The sequence below is a fragment of the Aspergillus wentii genome, assembly GCF_001890725.1.
Source record: "Aspergillus wentii DTO 134E9 unplaced genomic scaffold ASPWEscaffold_8, whole genome shotgun sequence".
Taxonomy (NCBI): domain Eukaryota; kingdom Fungi; phylum Ascomycota; class Eurotiomycetes; order Eurotiales; family Aspergillaceae; genus Aspergillus; species Aspergillus wentii.
Window position 1 is genome coordinate 1,042,193 of NW_024467839.1, and position 15,689 is coordinate 1,057,881.

The window sequence follows — 15,689 nt, forward strand, 5'->3', positions numbered from 1 at the left end:
TACCACTGGGGCGTTGCGGCGAGCTGTCCCTTTCGCGGAGAGAGCTAAAGCGGCATGCGATCCCGCGCTAGTCACGGTCCCCATCCAAACCTCTGGAGAGTCGATATCGGGAGCTCTCTCGACCCAGTCCTGCGACCACATCTCATTGCACTCAATTATTATCGCCCATCATGGCCTTGCAAGGGGTAGAGCAGACTATCCTTCGGGATCCGGCTCTATTGTGAGTTATTTCAAATGATTTGATCAATTGGTGGATGTGGAGAGCTGACCCAAAATGCAAAAAGCTATTGGATCCTGTTTCCTATCAGTATTGTTATGGTACGTCTCTTTAAACTGCGCGATTCAATTCCGAATATCAAGGAAAACTAACTTATATCTATAGATATTGACAGGTATCCTCCGCCACTATGCTACGGTCTTGATGAACAACCCCCCGAAACCCCCGTCAACTGCGGCCGAGTCTCGCGAGCGTCTTTCCATCCTGCGTGGTGTCAACCTGCGTAACAATGCTTCAGCTGTCCTTACGAAAGAGTCTTTCGAGATGCGAAAGAACTATCTTGTTTCCGCATACCAAAGTGGCGCTTTCTTGAAAGACCCTGCCAGCCGTGGACAACCACCCGCCAATCCGATGACGGACCCCGCCGGTATGGAGGCAATGATGGGAATGATGAAAGGAAACATGATGATGATGATTCCTCAAACTCTGATCATGAGCTGGATCAATGCTTTCTTCTCGGGATTTGTCATTCGTATGTCCCCTCGTTGGAGCATAGTTGCTCTAAAGGACGGCTTTTCAGCATACTGACAAACTGGAATAGTGAAATTGCCATTCCCGCTTACAATTCGCTTCAAATCAATGCTGCAGTCAGGTGTCATGACTCGTGATCTTGATGTCAGATGGGTGTCTAGTCTTTCATGGTACTTCCTCAATCTGTTTGGCCTTCAATCGGTCTTTGGATTCATCCTTGGTAGCGACAATGGTTAGTGGCCCCTCCGACTTCTTCAAATACACCGAGATGGATGTTCGTCTTTATGGTATATATTTACTAACATTCTTTCGCTTTCAGCCGCCAACCAGATGGCTCAGCAAATGGGTGCTATGAACCCCGCCGCTGGAGTCAACCCCTTCCAACCCGGCCAAGACCCCGATAAACTATACATGAACGAAGTCGAGAACCTTGAGGTCATGGAGCACTTTTGCATTTTGGACGGCATTGAGGAGAGACTCTTGCACAACCTTGCTTCGGAATAGAGTCTCTACGGGGACGAGCCTGATATACAGGCTTCTCCGCGCCTTCTTTCCCTGTCTTATATTGCTACAACTTTATAAACTAAGAATTAGTATTCTCTTTTCGCAAATTCTACAGGTGAACTATCTACATGTTAATAAGTAGCAGGGCACTGGGCAAATAATTACTCTTTGCATTGGACGAAGGTGCCAGTGATTGAGAAATCTACAAAAGTGACCGAAAAGAAAAGGGCATTTGATACACTTCTAAGCCATAAAACTATACATATGTCGTGAAATAAACCAACCTGAAAAACGCTCGCAAAATACACAAAACTCACAAATCAGTTGCACTATGATGCGTAGTTAAGTTTTAACGGGAGTTGATCACCCCGTTAAGGATCCAGACCTCGCCGTTCGACACCTTCTCGGCGATGCTTTCAACTTCGACAGTCCCAGGCTGGATCTATAAGATATCAGTATGTCACATTGTGGTTATATGAGTAGGTGACCCAACGCACAATGATCTTATCTCCGTCTTTTGACCACTTCAACTTTTGTCCACCAAGGGTTTCTACTTCCTCGTCCGTTTCCCAAGGACTGGTAGGTATTATATGGGCCTTCACAAATCGTTCTAGATTGCTTTTGGCGCGGTCGTGCCCTTCTTGCCCTGCATATGCTTTCATTTCCCCATGCTGTTCATAGTCTTCCGGATTCTCCCAAGGCTTATGTGGCAAACCCATAATTGCGCTGTTTCGAGGGGCAAGGACCGTTACATTACTTGATGCGTCGTCAAGCCGAGAAGATACTGACTCGAAATCCCGGGTAAGGGAAGCAAATATGTTGACACCGCGAGCCTTGGGGAGAACATCCGAGATAACAGGGCCGCCTTTACGGCTAAATGGGCCACTGCTATCCCTATTTGAAGCCGTAGATGAAGGAAAGACAGTATTCAAAAAGTTATTCATCGTAGGCTGCTGGTTTTGAAGCCAATCTTGAAGTTTGCGATTACCTTGTAGGCGCTGTTCGTGCCGTAAGTGAGGTACGCTGGCAAGTGGACGAGGTAGACGCTTGCGAACAGCGACAGTTGGAGACCAAATTGCAGAAACGGTGGAAACTAGTAAGAGTGCAATAATAGTAGATACGAGAAGATGATATCTCATCGTGGCTGGTAATAACTATGTATGGCATCCCACCTTGACAAACTACTGCGCTATCACTTGCCAACACACCCATGACGCAAATGACAATTCATGCCTTTTTCGTGCAAATCTCCCACGTGATGTGGAGAATTTTATATCACGTGATATATCTATCGATAAGGGTAGCGGCCACAAAAGGCGTCATGTCCCGGTCGCGGAGGAGGGGATCTGCTTGCCCCTCGTTGATTCTCGGACGCCAGTCAATTGGGATCGGAAAATGTCAGCCCTGCAGACATTTATGCTGGTCGTGGACCACGACAAGCAAGAAGCTAAGCAGATCGCTGAACGAATTGCCCATGGTGAGCTTCCCTGATGATTGTAATGGACATGCTCTTATCTAACTTGCTTTGGAAGATGTTGTGAACAAGAAGACAACCTTGATCGAGGTCGTGCAATCTCTAGGAGAATATATCAACGATGAAGATCCAATCATACGAGGAAAAGCAGTGTCCTATCTCTCAGCCGTCGTCAAACCCCTCCCTTCGAACTTCCTCACAAGACAACAAGTTCAGGTTTTGACAACCTTCTTTTGTGATCGTATCGAAGATGCAGGTGCTATCCCTGGATTGGAGACATTGCAGAACGCAGATAGATTTTACAAAGAACTGGCCGAAGAAGTGGCGCGAGCGTAAGTGCATACCTCTGGTGGGACTATTGAAGTACTGCATGTATCATTGGAAGATTGCAGAGCTGACAGCTGCTTAGAATATTTGAGCATTTTCAAGATCTACAGTCTCGGTCACAATCCCAAAGATTCCAGGTCTATCAGTTATTAAATGATTTGATGTCCAAATATCGAAGCGGTGCGCCCATCAAACACAATATCTTTCTCTAACGTCCAAAAATTGATGATGATTAGCTCTAATCGGTATGGGTGATGAATCGCTTGTTGGGATAGTCGACCTTATGACCGGGGAGAAGGACCCCCGTAATCTCATGCTCATATTTTCGATACTGAAAGTGGTGATGCTAGAATGGGATATCTCAACTCATGTCGAGGTATGCGTTTCATTATTCAACATCCCAGTTCAATATCTAACAGTAAAAGCTCCTTTTCGATGCAGTATACAACTATTTCCCAATCACCTTCAGACCCCCGCCGAATGACCCATATGGAATCACTGCGCAAGACCTGAAAGACCGTCTTCAAGATTGCGTATCCTCAACAGGGCGCTTTGCTCCACACTCCATTCCAGCTCTTTTGGATAAACTCGACTCCACTTCCCCGAATGTTAAGGTATGTCTTTGATTAGTATTTCCACAACACGAGCTAACCAACTTGCAGAAAGATGCACTTAATGCGTTGATCGCCTGTATCTACTCTTATGATCCAGACTCAGTATCCAAATACTCGATCACGATCTGGGATACTTTGAAATTTGAAATTCTCAACGCCCAAGAAGAATTTCTCTCCGAGCTTTCCCTGCAAGCTTTGCAAGGTATTGCTAAAAGACTCTCGGAAGGAGTCACGGAAGTCACACAAGAACTGCCACTTGCACAATTCCTGAAGCCCATCACAGCGGAGTGTAATGACCAACTGCGAGAACCTCAGCAAAAGCAGGCAAAGCCTGCCCAGCAAATTTTGAGGTCTACGTCAGCGTCTTCCACAGCCTCGTTCACCTTGACGGTTCAGACTGTTGTTGCGCCACTCTTGACAATCTACCAGGAAGCCGATGGTATTGCTAAACAAAGAGCTATACTAGAAACGCTTGTGGTCTTGTTTGATTCGGCTATTGAAGTGTTTGGGGAATGGACAACGCGCGAGCCTATGGTTGCTGCTCTGAATCCTTTGCTTGAATTCAAGGACCAGTTCTCAGATGTTTTTGGTCAGGCCTTGATGGGGGCTGCAAAGGAGGAGGTATCTTTCCGAGTTTCCGCCCTGAAAGGCTTTCTGCGCCTTTCCACCTTGCGTGAATTCTTCCAAGACAACGAAGTTGGATTATTCGTGCAATATCTTGATGAAATTCTGCTCAAAGAAGAGTCTGCGGGTCGGGATGATTTGAAAAAGGAAGCGATTGTAGCTTTGGCTGAGATATCGAAGCACAAGCCGCGACTGATCATGGATATAACTTTCCCTGCATTTGTGGCGACTCTTCCCGATAGTGATGAGGAGGGAAGTGCCAGCTACATGACAACACTTGAACATCTTGCACAGATTAGCGTCGAAAAAGACATCTTCGAGACATTAGTCCGTCGGCTACTCAGCAAACTTACTATTTTGCTGCAGAAGGAACAGCCCGGATCTGTCGCATACCCCAGAGCCATTCTTCTGACCATTCTATATGTTATGGACCAAAGGAAAATGGACCAAGATCCAAATTTGGATCTTTACTACGAAAAGATCGTGGTCTGCCTCTGCCGTAGCGTTGCAGTTTCGGCTTCTGGGAAAGCCAGCAACAGAATATTGAACGATTCGACCGTCTTGGATACGCTGGGAAGACTCTGCAATCTCATTGTTAGGTCTCTTTCGAGGGAAAAGCAGGATGAGGTTGCAAGGAATGTCTACAGGCTGTTCACTGATGATTTTGCGCCAATTCCGTTTGCACAATCCCCAAGCGAAGATCAACAGCGGTCGATGATTATCTCGACGTATTTGCTTGCAGGACTGCCAAAGGATTGCACAAACCTGCCTTACGCTGACCCCGACATGTCGGGTTTGCTGTCAGACCTCATTCAACGATCAGTCGCAGAGAGCGAGCCAACAACTCGTCTTGCTTTCCTTCGCCACTTTTCCTTACTAGTCAACAAGTACCTTTCGAAGTCCGATCTGGGTCTATCAGCAAAACTATTTGACTCACTTCTGCCCCCCAGTACAGAAGATAGGAAGCTCAGCCCTAGTGTCATAAAAACAGTATTCTGGCTTTCCAAAGCCACAGTTCTACGCCTTGCGCCAACAACAACCCAAGTACTGACTTCTATCTTGTCTCTTCTTTCATCTTCGGACGAAGTAACAAGTACAACCGCCGCTCGTGGCTTCGCTATTCTTCTTAGTGACGACGACGTACTTTCTACTACAAATGGCGCTAATATCCGATTGTTGGCGAAGCAACGTGTTTTTACAACAGTGGTGCCCATTATTTCTAGCAAGATCCGCGAAGTTAACGTCGCTGGTGGTGATTCTTCTGCACCAGACCATGTCAAACCAGCATATCTGACCGCTTTATCGGGAATCCTCTCCACCATTCAACCGTCTTTGGTGATGCCAGAGCTTCCAACCTTGCTCCCTCTTCTACTGCAAAGTTTGGACCTCCAAACAGCGGACTCCCAAGCCGTTAGGGCTGCAACCCTCGAAACCCTCGCCGTCATCATACGCGATAATGGTGTCGCAGTGATCGACCAATGTGGCCATGTTCAGAGCCTCGTCACCCGTTTGTTAAACACAACAGCATACTCCCCCAAGGCTACTAGTACCGGGCCTGTGAACGGACCGCGGCTGCGTGTTGATGCCCTGAAATGCCTTTTCTTGCTGGCCCAGACCCCTAACGCGGATGCGCCCGCGATCGCCAGGGCCGGCAAGCTCTCCCCACTTCTACCAGTGAAGAACCAGGTCTTGCGTTCTCTACGGATGGTCCTTGACGACCCTAAACGAGATGTTCGTAAAACTGCTGTTGACGCTCGAGGAGCTTGGCTCAGAGGCGTTGATGATGCACCTGAGGAGGAGGATTAGATGAATCGCATCTCATGTGGCTTTCCATCTTTTTTCTCCTTTCTTCCATGATTTTTGATAATGACAAGACTTGATGGGGTTTCAAGATATATAGATATTTGGCGTTGGTCTGAAAAATAAAATTGGTCGCTGTTTTGTTTATATCATGATTATTGGTCATGCAACCAAGATTAGCATATTCCAATAGATTTATCAACTTGGGCAACAGGTTTCTTCTTGATAAATAGGGCTGAAAAGCCTTTTCATTATAGGTTTCTTATGCGTAACAATAGTAACTGGAAAGCTGAAAAAAAAAAAATTGATTACGGGCCTAGATGTTGTCAGGCAAACAACTCGAAATTCTAAATGCATGATGTGGCCTAGCAAGATGGCATAAACGGAATGACAGCGCTGCAAGCAGCCTAGATAATTGATTATAGACTCCTGATCTAGGTTCCCGACACATGATGGCTGGAATGACTTTTGAGAACATTTTTCAAACGTTGGAATCCTCCACATTTTATCTCTAGTTGCTCCAGTCCAAAACGCTTCCCATAAAAGATTGTCACCACCAAAATCAAGAGAAGAAGCATTCACCAGAAATCCAAGTCTCCCTGCTCTACTTCAGCAGAAGATCCAGAGGGTGTCTTGACCATAGGGGTGTTCACAATTGCACTTCCTACGTCCTTGATGCTCTCCAGATCCTCAAATTCCAGGCATTTCTGCTCTACCCTGACCAAATTACCCGTGCCAGACATAGCGGGATTACCAGGAAGAGTACCTGTCATAGGAACTGGACCGGCTGTGGCGGCTGCCGCCATCCGAGCAGCTTCTCCAGGGCCGCAGTTTCTAAACCCGATGCCATCAATCTTCTCGACTACTGTTTTGGCAAGACGGAGGAGATGCCCAAGACCGGTGGCTCCAATTGCTGTTGCAACAGCGCTCAGAGGTGAAGGAGAGGGTGGAGAACTATCCTCTCCGTCAGAAAGGATGGCGGCGTCATCTCCGAGCAAATCAGCGCTGCGCCAATCATCCGTACGCTCTCCGACTTCGACATTGGCATTTGATTTCAGCATGGCTTCAATCGAAGGGCTGATGAGAGAGGCCTCATACCACTGCCGGCCCTTTTTTTGCATCTCTGGCAGTGAAGCACAGCGGGCTCTCACGGCTTGGGTGTCCGATAAACTGGACCCAACGAAGAGATCTTGAACTTCCATTATTTGCAGAAAGATATCCTGGTTCTCGGTAATTTCACTATCATGAGTCGTGCTGTTTTGATCTCCAGTATTTGCTTCACTCCTCGCATCATCTGCTGCTGTTGCCAGATCACGGTTACTTGTCACCGAGACCACAGTATCAGCGGCGACTTTGGGAGTAGTATCACCAGCGCGGATATAGCGATGACGGGTCCAACGCTTCAGAAAAACTTTTTCAATGACAAACTTGTTTCCCTTAGGAGTTCGTGTAAAGATTCGAATATGAGACTTGTCTGGCTGAACCCAGAGACTATCGACCAGGTGCTGAACCGCATCTTCAAGCTCCTGATCAGAACCGACGACATGATCTGTGATACCGTTGACCACAAAGCTGGCATCCCAAGTTTGTCCAGGGAAATGCAGGTTGACTGCACCGAGAGCTGTAGTTGGCTTCTTAATGGAATGCCTACCCTGCTCATCAATTGTGATAACGAAAAGCTGGTCAGCATTGGTCCGGCAGTGGTATTCGTAAAAAACGCTGTATTCTGTGTAATCCTGCTCGAAAAGGCGGCGTTTTCCTTCTGCTTTGGATGTTTTCAAGTCCACGATATGATCGACATCTGTGCCAGATGTGGTGAGCCGATTGATGAATTTTGTTGTCGGTGCTGGAAGGCCATTTCGAGGTTGGAAGATTTTTGTCCATTCGTTTAAAGATAACAGACCTCCGCTATAAGTCTTTGGGAGAAGTGGTATCAGAATGAGACCCATTTGGACTTCCAAAGTTAACCCTCCAGGAAAATGTTCAGCAGCATCCAACGTCGGCTTCAACGCTTCGAAGAGACTTTTGATGAGTCCATTCATATGCATCTCAGCCTTCACCTGTTGTGGGTTTTTTGAAGGCTGTTTCGTAGCAGCAGACGCTTCTTTCCCGCTCTTGAAACCATCTTCTTTAGATTGTCCGTTGGGCAATTCTTGGTGGCCAATGGGTTGTTTTGTCGATGTCTTTTTGGGAATGCCCCAAGCGTCTTCAAGAGTGGCCTGTCTTTTGGCTTTAATCTCAGCTTTGCTCTTTGCCTTCTGGCTTGGTTTGGCCATTTTATGAATCATGGTTTGGTAGAACTGTCGAGTGGCCGATTCATCAATGGATTGCTGCTCCTCTGGTTTATAGGGATTCTCGAGCTCCCAGAGTCTCCCAGCGTACAGTTCCCTTTTCACATCACTGTGAGATCTAGAATTATGGATCAAGTTTGCAAAGGTTACTTCTTGCTTTTGCTTGTCCAGTGTCCTTTTCAAAGCCATTAGCCTCTCGTCATTTTCTGCATCCAGTAAGTCCGCTTCACTGGAAGATTTCGTGTCTAGAATAGACAGAGGTCTGTCGGAGCTGAAACCCATGCCATTTCCAATTTTAGGCTCAAGAAGATCAAAAGATGGTTCACTCTTATGCACAGATTGCTTTTGCGAGCAACTCCCAGCATACTTGGAAGAATTGGAGGGCGGTTTTTCCGGGATTAGAGCAGGCTGGTTGAAAGATATCAGGGGATGAGAGTTTTTATTTGAACTGATTTCTGACTCAAACACATCAATGAGTTCGTTCTTCCTGCCAGGTCCTCTCTGGGATTTTGGCTGTTCACCGATATTAGAGCTATTCGAGATGTTCGGAATAGTCCGCCCATTCGTCTCTGCATATTTTGAGCCCCATTTGAGATCATATTTGGTCTCGTCAAATATCGTGGGAAGTCGATTTCTTTTCGCTGTGATCTGAGGCTTTGCTACTGCGGAAGAATCGCGAAAGGCATCAGCGGTACTCCCCATGCCAGTATTGGAAACTGCATGACTTGGTATCTCCTGCGGGGCGTTTAAGATATCGCCAGAGTCAGGTTCATAGGGGATTATCAATCGCTTGCGATTCGTGGCAGCATTTTCGCTAAGATTAGGGTCTGGATCCTTGGCAGACTCGGGCTGAATGGCCGGAGTCTTAGTCGATGGTAATGCTTGGTCTTTGGCCGTTTGAGCCACCTTGCGTGTTCGTATGCCACGAGGTCTCTTTATCACTGGAGCAAGCTCAGATTGCTCGCGAGCAGTTTTCGGGTCAGATGGGAGGCTAGGTTCAGACTCTGCTTCACCTTCCATCTCCGCCCTATCAACAACCCATTGATTCACCCGTTTGGCCTTTTCCGCAGTAAGATATGGATGCAGAGGCGCAATCCCAGACGCTAATACTTGAGGATTTGCAGGGTCCTTCTCAACAATGGATTCCATAGTAAGAAAATCTTCTCCTTTTCCAATCTCTTGAAAAATGAAATCGTTCCAAATACGTGATTTTCCAGCCTCATTGCTGATACTTGGAGGGTTGAGAAGTGTAGGAGGTTCATGGAAGGACTGAGTTTCGGTATCAAATTCAAGCAATAATGTGACGAACACCTGGCAGAGGTTCGCGTTCGAGCTCAGATTTGGATCTGAGAGTATACGGCTCAAGGCAACGGAGTTCAGGTTGCTGTAATTTTGGATACGGAAACGGGCCCCTTCGTCTTCTGGGGCAACGATCATGTTTCCCACGCGGGGGTTGTTGATGAACGACTGTTTACAGATTGTCAACTTCTAACAAGGCCTTTGTGAGGTAGGTTTGACAAGATACCACACTTACCAATGGTTTTTCAATTCGAGTCAGCTTCGCCAAAGCATCATCTACGTCTCCTTGGTTTTTACCCGAGACTTGAATGCCTTTGATATCATCTATGATTGATATCTCCGTGCCGGTCATGGTTGCCACCTCAGCCAGAACCTCATGAAAATTGGCAGAAAAGCAGCCCAGGCCACCGCTAGATGACAACCAGTATTTGGTATCATGATTGATTGAAAGAGGAATGAATTCCTCATTGGAACCATCATCCAAAGCCAGCAAATCACCTTCTTGGTCTTTCTCAACGCCAACTGGAATATGGGACATCTCATCGTCGAATATGACAGGGATTTCCAGCTGGGAAATTCGTGGCATCTATAGACTCGGCGTTAGGCATGCATTTCGTAGATTATGCGAGTATAAAGGCTTACATCCAACAGGTCCTTGTTTTTTTGCTCTTCGATGAAATCCGATACCAACGACGCGTATTTAGAGGTAGAGCCCTCCGGGTTCCCTTTGATCACAAGCACCTGCAAGATGATCCCATTAGCTAGAGCAAAGAAATTCTGGGCCGTTGTGTTTAAATACTGACATCATCTGTTTTCGAATACTCGCACAGAAAGTCTGGCTGGTCGTCGGATTTCCTGAGTCGATCGAGTTAGTAAAGTGAATCAATATGCAATCCAAGGGAACAAACTTGAATTTATCTTGAATCTCTTGGACCTGGATTGTTTTTTCAGTTAGCACGTGTCTTAGACTTCGTAGATTTCAGCGACTACTTACTCCAATGTCCTCAAACGCCCACATCGACGCAAGCGTCAGCCGTGGTTTTGCGGCCATTGCTGCTTCCCACCAGCGACTTTGTGCTGCTTGACAGGCTTTTGCAAAGCCAAATGAAACGAGACTCGACGTGATTGTGGCCGGTACCAGTGGAGGGGGGTGAATTGCGCGCGAGAGGGTAGAAAATGTTTTAAAAGTGGGATGTGAGAGAAAAAAATTAGGGTAGTGAAAATATGTATTGACAAAACAAAAGACGTCAGACTAGAGTCCTTGAAGACCGGGTTGTGATGAAGATAGTCTCAGCAAAAGGGAGACTGAAAGAAACCCGAAGCGTCCTGGAGAGGAAAAGGGGAGGGAAAGGAAGAGAAAATGCAGGCGAGGAAGGAGGGAGAGGAAACGGGGGTGGAAACCAGCAACAGTTGAAATCACCAGAGCATGGAGCGCAGAAGCCAAATGCAATCAACATACAATCATGATAGATAGAATATGAGGATTCCTGCAGCCCAGTCACTTGTCAATAAAGAATAGACGGGTAGATGCAGATCATAGTGAAGAAAGGTATGCCAAGTCACAGGGATCCATTCAACGGGATATGACAGTAAGTAGAATAATAAGATAAAAGTGAATTTTAAAGAGGAAACACTGATGGAATCATACCATCAGTGAATATGCCAGAACAAGAGGCAAAGTCGATAAGGCATTGGAAAAACCAGGTTCTTGTCGATATGTTCCTGAGATAGCTGCACAAGTGGATTTGTGTATGTCAATGTAAGACTCCGGTCTTATTATATTTCTTGATATTTATGTTCAATGGTATCTCTCAGGGTCTAATCATCATAGCCATCATGGTGTAAACTTGGAAATGAAGGAACAACAGTGTACAAGGGTAGTCTTCTTCCCAGGGTATCTTAACACGCCCAAACTCCACACAACCTCGAAAGAGCGTGGGAAGATTATGGGAGAAAACAAACAAGAATAAAAGAAGAATAGTGGAAAAGAACTCAAGACATATACCCTTAACATTGACTGGCAAACATCAAGGTTGATCAAGAGGCGACCAGTCCAGTAACCCGATATCTACCAGAGATTCGAGCGAAGAAACACTTCTGTTGCGGTTGAGTCAAAAAGACAATCATGCCAGTTGATATGACAGCTGCCACTTGCTTGTGTAATGAAACCAGGTTCATGGACCCAGTATTGCCGGCCCACAACAATATGGTGGTTCGGTGGAAGCGAGTATCGCATTCGCGTTTTCACTCGGAGGCTTTGGCATCAGCATTGATCCGGATGGCCCATTTCATTTGCCCTTCGGTTTCCTTCAGCGAGGCGAGAGCAGCGTTGATCTTTGCCTCGCCCTGTTGACCTTTTTCGATCAAACCCCTCAGCTCCTCGTCGTTCGCTTTCTTGTACGCCTCGTAGTCCTCAAACAGCTTTTCGAAATTCTCTCTGCTAGTCTCAATTTCACGGTTCTTCTGGGCCATGACAGCATCTAACCGTTCCAGCTCCACGTTTTTCGATTCATGTTTCGCTTTCAAAGCAAGAACATCGTCGCGAATTGAGTTAAATTTTTTCTGCTGATCCGCTCGTTCTCGCTGGTTGGATTTTGCAAGAACATCGTACTGGGTTCGCGCATGGGCGGCCATCTCGTTGAGTTCCGCGCATCTTCGATTATAATCATCCCGAGCCTCGGCCATCATTTGGTGGATTTTACTTGTTTCTCCCTGGGCATGGTTCCTTCTTTCTTTTTCAGTCTGGGCTTCCGCCCGCAGTTCCTCGATTTTCCTGTCTTTGCGCGAGATGGAATGAAGGTTTGTCTCGTTCGCCTGTTCAAGATTACGGAGCCGTTCCGACATGTTCTGGACCTGTATTTTGAAGGCCTCGTTTATCCGCTGCGTCTCTTCTGCTCGCGAGCGATATACACTGCATTCGCGGGTCAGGCGTGCAATGTCCTCCTGCAGATTGTGTATGACTCGACCGGATTTGCCAGTAGCTGCGTGCCCGACGGCGGACCATTCGGCTGTGGGGGCATCGCCGTTCGTAGGATTGGAGAGGGAAACCATGGTTTCTGTAGATAGGATTAGAAAACGAGCAGTTAGCATTTCATAAGCGTGCTGGGGAGTTGACAGGAGCAGTCGATAACGGAGAAATAACCAACCCGAAGATTCAGTGGGCGCAGACCCGTTTTGCTGCTCCGGGGAGCCAGCATCAAATAATCCATTGTACTGATGCATATTCAAACGTGTTTCCACACGGGGTAGACTGATGCGCGGGGGCCGGGGGGGCTCTGACGTGGGTAACACAAGCATATCCAGGTCAGCCTTGGTATTTTCCGCCTTGGGCTTCTTTTTGACCCGACCGAATCGTACCATACCGAGGGTATGGAATGTCGGAAGAAAGAAATCAAACGAATCGCGGAAAGATAGTGGAGAAGCAGCGACCAGACAAAGCGACCATAGAAGATGCAGACAAACAGCAGGAAGGACGCAGAAAGGCAGGTAACATGGGCAGTTAGTAGTCGGTGCCTTACCAACACCACCTGCAAACAAGCTACCTAACCCACTGCCAATGACAGCTCACCCACCTGGCTGTTTCTGATCCCGATGAATCCGCGAGGTCCAAGGCAAAGAAGTGGAGGACGCCAGGGCTGGTGGTGATGCATGGGAAGGGGGAATCAAGATCGAGGGAAACACAAAAAACATACGGAGTGGATCAAGTCGCAATGGCACCTAATCTGCAAGAAAAATAATGCTTTAGTGCTTAATCATCGCCGAGACATGATTTAATAAAAAGAAAGTTGCGGTGGCAGGAGCAAGGCGAGCTGATATAGCGAACTAGTGAGGTGTGGGCTATCACTTACAGCCGGCTGGGAAGATGTGCAGACGACAGTCGATTTGCAGCTCAGGATAGGAGAAATAGAAGCAACCACAGAAAGAACGGGCAATCAATATATCCAGATGAAGAGAAGAGAAATAAAAGAGCAATATATACAGGCTAGAGACAATGAAAACGGAGCTGATGTCATGCAAGACGCGATGCGAATAATGGTGTGTGGTGTCTTGCTTTTCTTTGACGACGGAGGAGGATCACAAAATGCAGCGCGAAACGCTAGGGGCGGGCGCTAACAGAGGATCTCCTCCCCGCGGTTCGCATCCCAGGCGGCACCACACACCAGGATCCGGCTAGACAGGGCCTTTACAGGAGGGTATTGGCCAGACGGAGATTAATTGGGAGTGTTTTCGAGTTGATTGGTATTGTGAATATTCCAGAACACGAGGTCAGCGTCAGGATATATTGATTGAAAGACTAACACTGATGCAAAGAATAAAAAAAGCGCCGAAAGCGTCAAGGCAGGAAACCCACCAGGTCCGCCTTCAAGGCGCGTATACGTTTGTTATATATATATACAAAGGAAGAAATACCAGGCAATCTTTGCAGACTGCATTAAAAAACTCGATTTTCCCACACAACGCCTTCCGTTGAATTCAATACAACATACAAAAACCAACGATAGACTGTTGTTGCCGCATTCATCTGGCCCTTTTTATATACCGATATAGAAGATGATGGCAACAGCTCCTAGGACCCAGCGCAATGAGTACTCATGAAATGATGCACCGCCAGTTTGCGCCTCGGTGGACACCTTGTTCTTCTCAATAGGGTGCGTCGATGTCGGGGTAGAAGTCCTGCTGCCGGTAGTGGTTGTTGCATTGCCGTGTGTTGTGCCATTCGCCTTGGAATTCGGGGAGGTGTCCAGAGACTTGTCCTTCTTATCATCATCATCTTTGTCGTCCTCGTGGGCAGTACCATTGGACGGCTTGGATGGAGGGGGTCCCTTGGAAGGCGGAATCTCTTCGTCGGCTTTGGAGAGTTTCAGCTGAGAGGAAAAGTTGATTTTTCCTTCCTGCTTGATCTCGAACGCGTAGTCCTCCCCCTCAGGAAGGTCTTCTTCGGGCGCCCATGTGAACTCTCCGCCAGAAGCGGTGTCGGTCAAGGTCTTCACATCGTGGAGATTACCAGCGTCTCCTTTTCGCAGGGTGATTGTCGCGGGCTACGGGTCGCCGAAGTTAGTTGGACATACATCATTACTGAGGATATGGAAACATACAGCGTCTGGGTTGCCAACCCACTTTAGGGTGACGGGGTCGTTGTGCTTCAGCTCAGATGGCCATTCTGTGAATGCTATATAGTCGGCGGCAAGACCAAGAGGGACCAAGAAGGCCCAGGCGGCAAGAATGGCTTTGTTGAAGTGCATCGCGAATGTCTCGAACACCACGATATCAATAAAGTGACAATATTGTTATGAAGGTGTTAAATATGCGCGGGGATAATGCAGAGAAACCGATTAAGGGGTAAATGCCACGAGGTTCAGATCACGAATGATATATCACAGGGAAATCCGAGACTACAAGATGATTAGAATCGAGGACAAGGAAATGCTGACAGCGACTTCCTCGCGATGCTCATACAGCAGAAGGAAAGTGCAGTCAACGACCACCCGTTGGATGTTATTGATGTTATCTCAATCAGGTGACAATGACTTACCACGACAGCTCCTTTTTGCTCGGATAATCTCTTGAGAAATGAGATGAAGTATGAAAGATCTGGTGGTTAACCCCGTCTCAGTTGCGAATCCAGAGCCATTTATTCCCCCCTGGGGGAATCTCTCTGTCAACATCTGTTGCCTAAACGATAACATTGAGTTGACATGAATAATGAGGCATGGGGTTGTTGTGTTTACCATGGTGCATTCCTGGCAAGTATGTCGCATTGTTGCACTGTGGATGTCTATGGAGGCAGCACGACGGTGCAAATCTCCTGGGAATGCACTCAAATCACTCCTGGAAAGTCCATAAACCATGATTCAGCCATTCAAGTATCCCCAGGATCTCAAACTCTCATGTCAAGAAGTTATTATAGGTCGGGGATGCTGAAACAGCCGGGCTGGTACCACAAGTTTCGACAACGACTGACAATGCTCGCAACCAAACTACAGCAGAAACCCCGTGGAATTCTAATA

The 15,689-nt window shown here is 47.1% G+C and overlaps 7 protein-coding genes across 7 annotated transcripts; 2 read left to right on the top strand and 5 right to left on the bottom strand.

Annotated features, from left to right (window-relative positions):
• Positions 1 to 170: 170 nt before the first annotated feature.
• On the top strand, positions 171 to 1,252 carry ASPWEDRAFT_119432 (ER membrane complex subunit EMC3; the record flags this gene model as incomplete). Its single annotated transcript, XM_040828905.1, has 5 exons — positions 171 to 220; positions 285 to 318; positions 383 to 749; positions 819 to 980; positions 1,068 to 1,252. 5 exons carry the CDS (start codon positions 171 to 173, stop codon positions 1,250 to 1,252), a joined length of 798 nt encoding a protein of 265 aa, XP_040684857.1.
• A 349-nt stretch (positions 1,253 to 1,601) lies between these two features.
• Positions 1,602 to 2,391, bottom strand: ASPWEDRAFT_163010 (uncharacterized protein; the record flags this gene model as incomplete). Its single annotated transcript, XM_040829839.1, has 2 exons — positions 1,602 to 1,694; positions 1,750 to 2,391. 2 exons carry the CDS (start codon positions 2,389 to 2,391, stop codon positions 1,602 to 1,604), a joined length of 735 nt encoding a protein of 244 aa, XP_040684858.1.
• A 194-nt stretch (positions 2,392 to 2,585) lies between these two features.
• ASPWEDRAFT_45143 (MET18/MMS19 family protein) lies at positions 2,586 to 6,317 on the top strand. The gene is made up of 6 exons (XM_040836454.1): positions 2,586 to 2,729; positions 2,785 to 3,058; positions 3,136 to 3,233; positions 3,290 to 3,429; positions 3,479 to 3,667; positions 3,716 to 6,317. The coding sequence occupies exons 1-6, from the start codon at positions 2,648 to 2,650 to the stop codon at positions 6,095 to 6,097; spliced, it is 3,165 nt and encodes a 1,054-aa protein (XP_040684859.1). The 5' UTR covers positions 2,586 to 2,647; the 3' UTR covers positions 6,098 to 6,317.
• Positions 6,318 to 6,669: 352 nt separating this feature from the next.
• Positions 6,670 to 10,732, bottom strand: ASPWEDRAFT_118445 (uncharacterized protein; the record flags this gene model as incomplete). Its single annotated transcript, XM_040828822.1, has 4 exons — positions 6,670 to 9,849; positions 9,917 to 10,267; positions 10,324 to 10,422; positions 10,676 to 10,732. 4 exons carry the CDS (start codon positions 10,730 to 10,732, stop codon positions 6,670 to 6,672), a joined length of 3,687 nt encoding a protein of 1,228 aa, XP_040684860.1.
• Positions 10,733 to 11,423: 691 nt separating this feature from the next.
• ASPWEDRAFT_685759 (uncharacterized protein) lies at positions 11,424 to 11,839 on the bottom strand. Its single transcript, XM_040838977.1, has 2 exons — positions 11,837 to 11,839; positions 11,424 to 11,778 (listed from the first exon to the last, which is right to left on the bottom strand). Exon 2 carries the CDS (start codon positions 11,693 to 11,695, stop codon positions 11,516 to 11,518), a length of 180 nt encoding a protein of 59 aa, XP_040684861.1. The 5' UTR covers positions 11,696 to 11,778; positions 11,837 to 11,839; the 3' UTR covers positions 11,424 to 11,515.
• An 86-nt stretch (positions 11,840 to 11,925) lies between these two features.
• ASPWEDRAFT_176282 (uncharacterized protein) lies at positions 11,926 to 13,041 on the bottom strand (the record flags this gene model as incomplete). The annotated part of the gene is made up of 2 exons (XM_040831481.1): positions 11,926 to 12,737; positions 12,828 to 13,041. The coding sequence occupies 2 exons, from the start codon at positions 13,039 to 13,041 to the stop codon at positions 11,926 to 11,928; spliced, it is 1,026 nt and encodes a 341-aa protein (XP_040684862.1).
• Positions 13,042 to 13,756: 715 nt separating this feature from the next.
• On the bottom strand, positions 13,757 to 15,360 carry ASPWEDRAFT_45147 (GPI anchored serine-threonine rich family protein). Its single transcript, XM_040836455.1, has 3 exons — positions 15,215 to 15,360; positions 14,778 to 15,074; positions 13,757 to 14,720 (listed from the first exon to the last, which is right to left on the bottom strand). The coding sequence occupies exons 2-3, from the start codon at positions 14,922 to 14,924 to the stop codon at positions 14,214 to 14,216; spliced, it is 654 nt and encodes a 217-aa protein (XP_040684863.1). The 5' UTR covers positions 14,925 to 15,074; positions 15,215 to 15,360; the 3' UTR covers positions 13,757 to 14,213.
• Between the last annotated feature and the right edge of the window lie 329 nt (positions 15,361 to 15,689).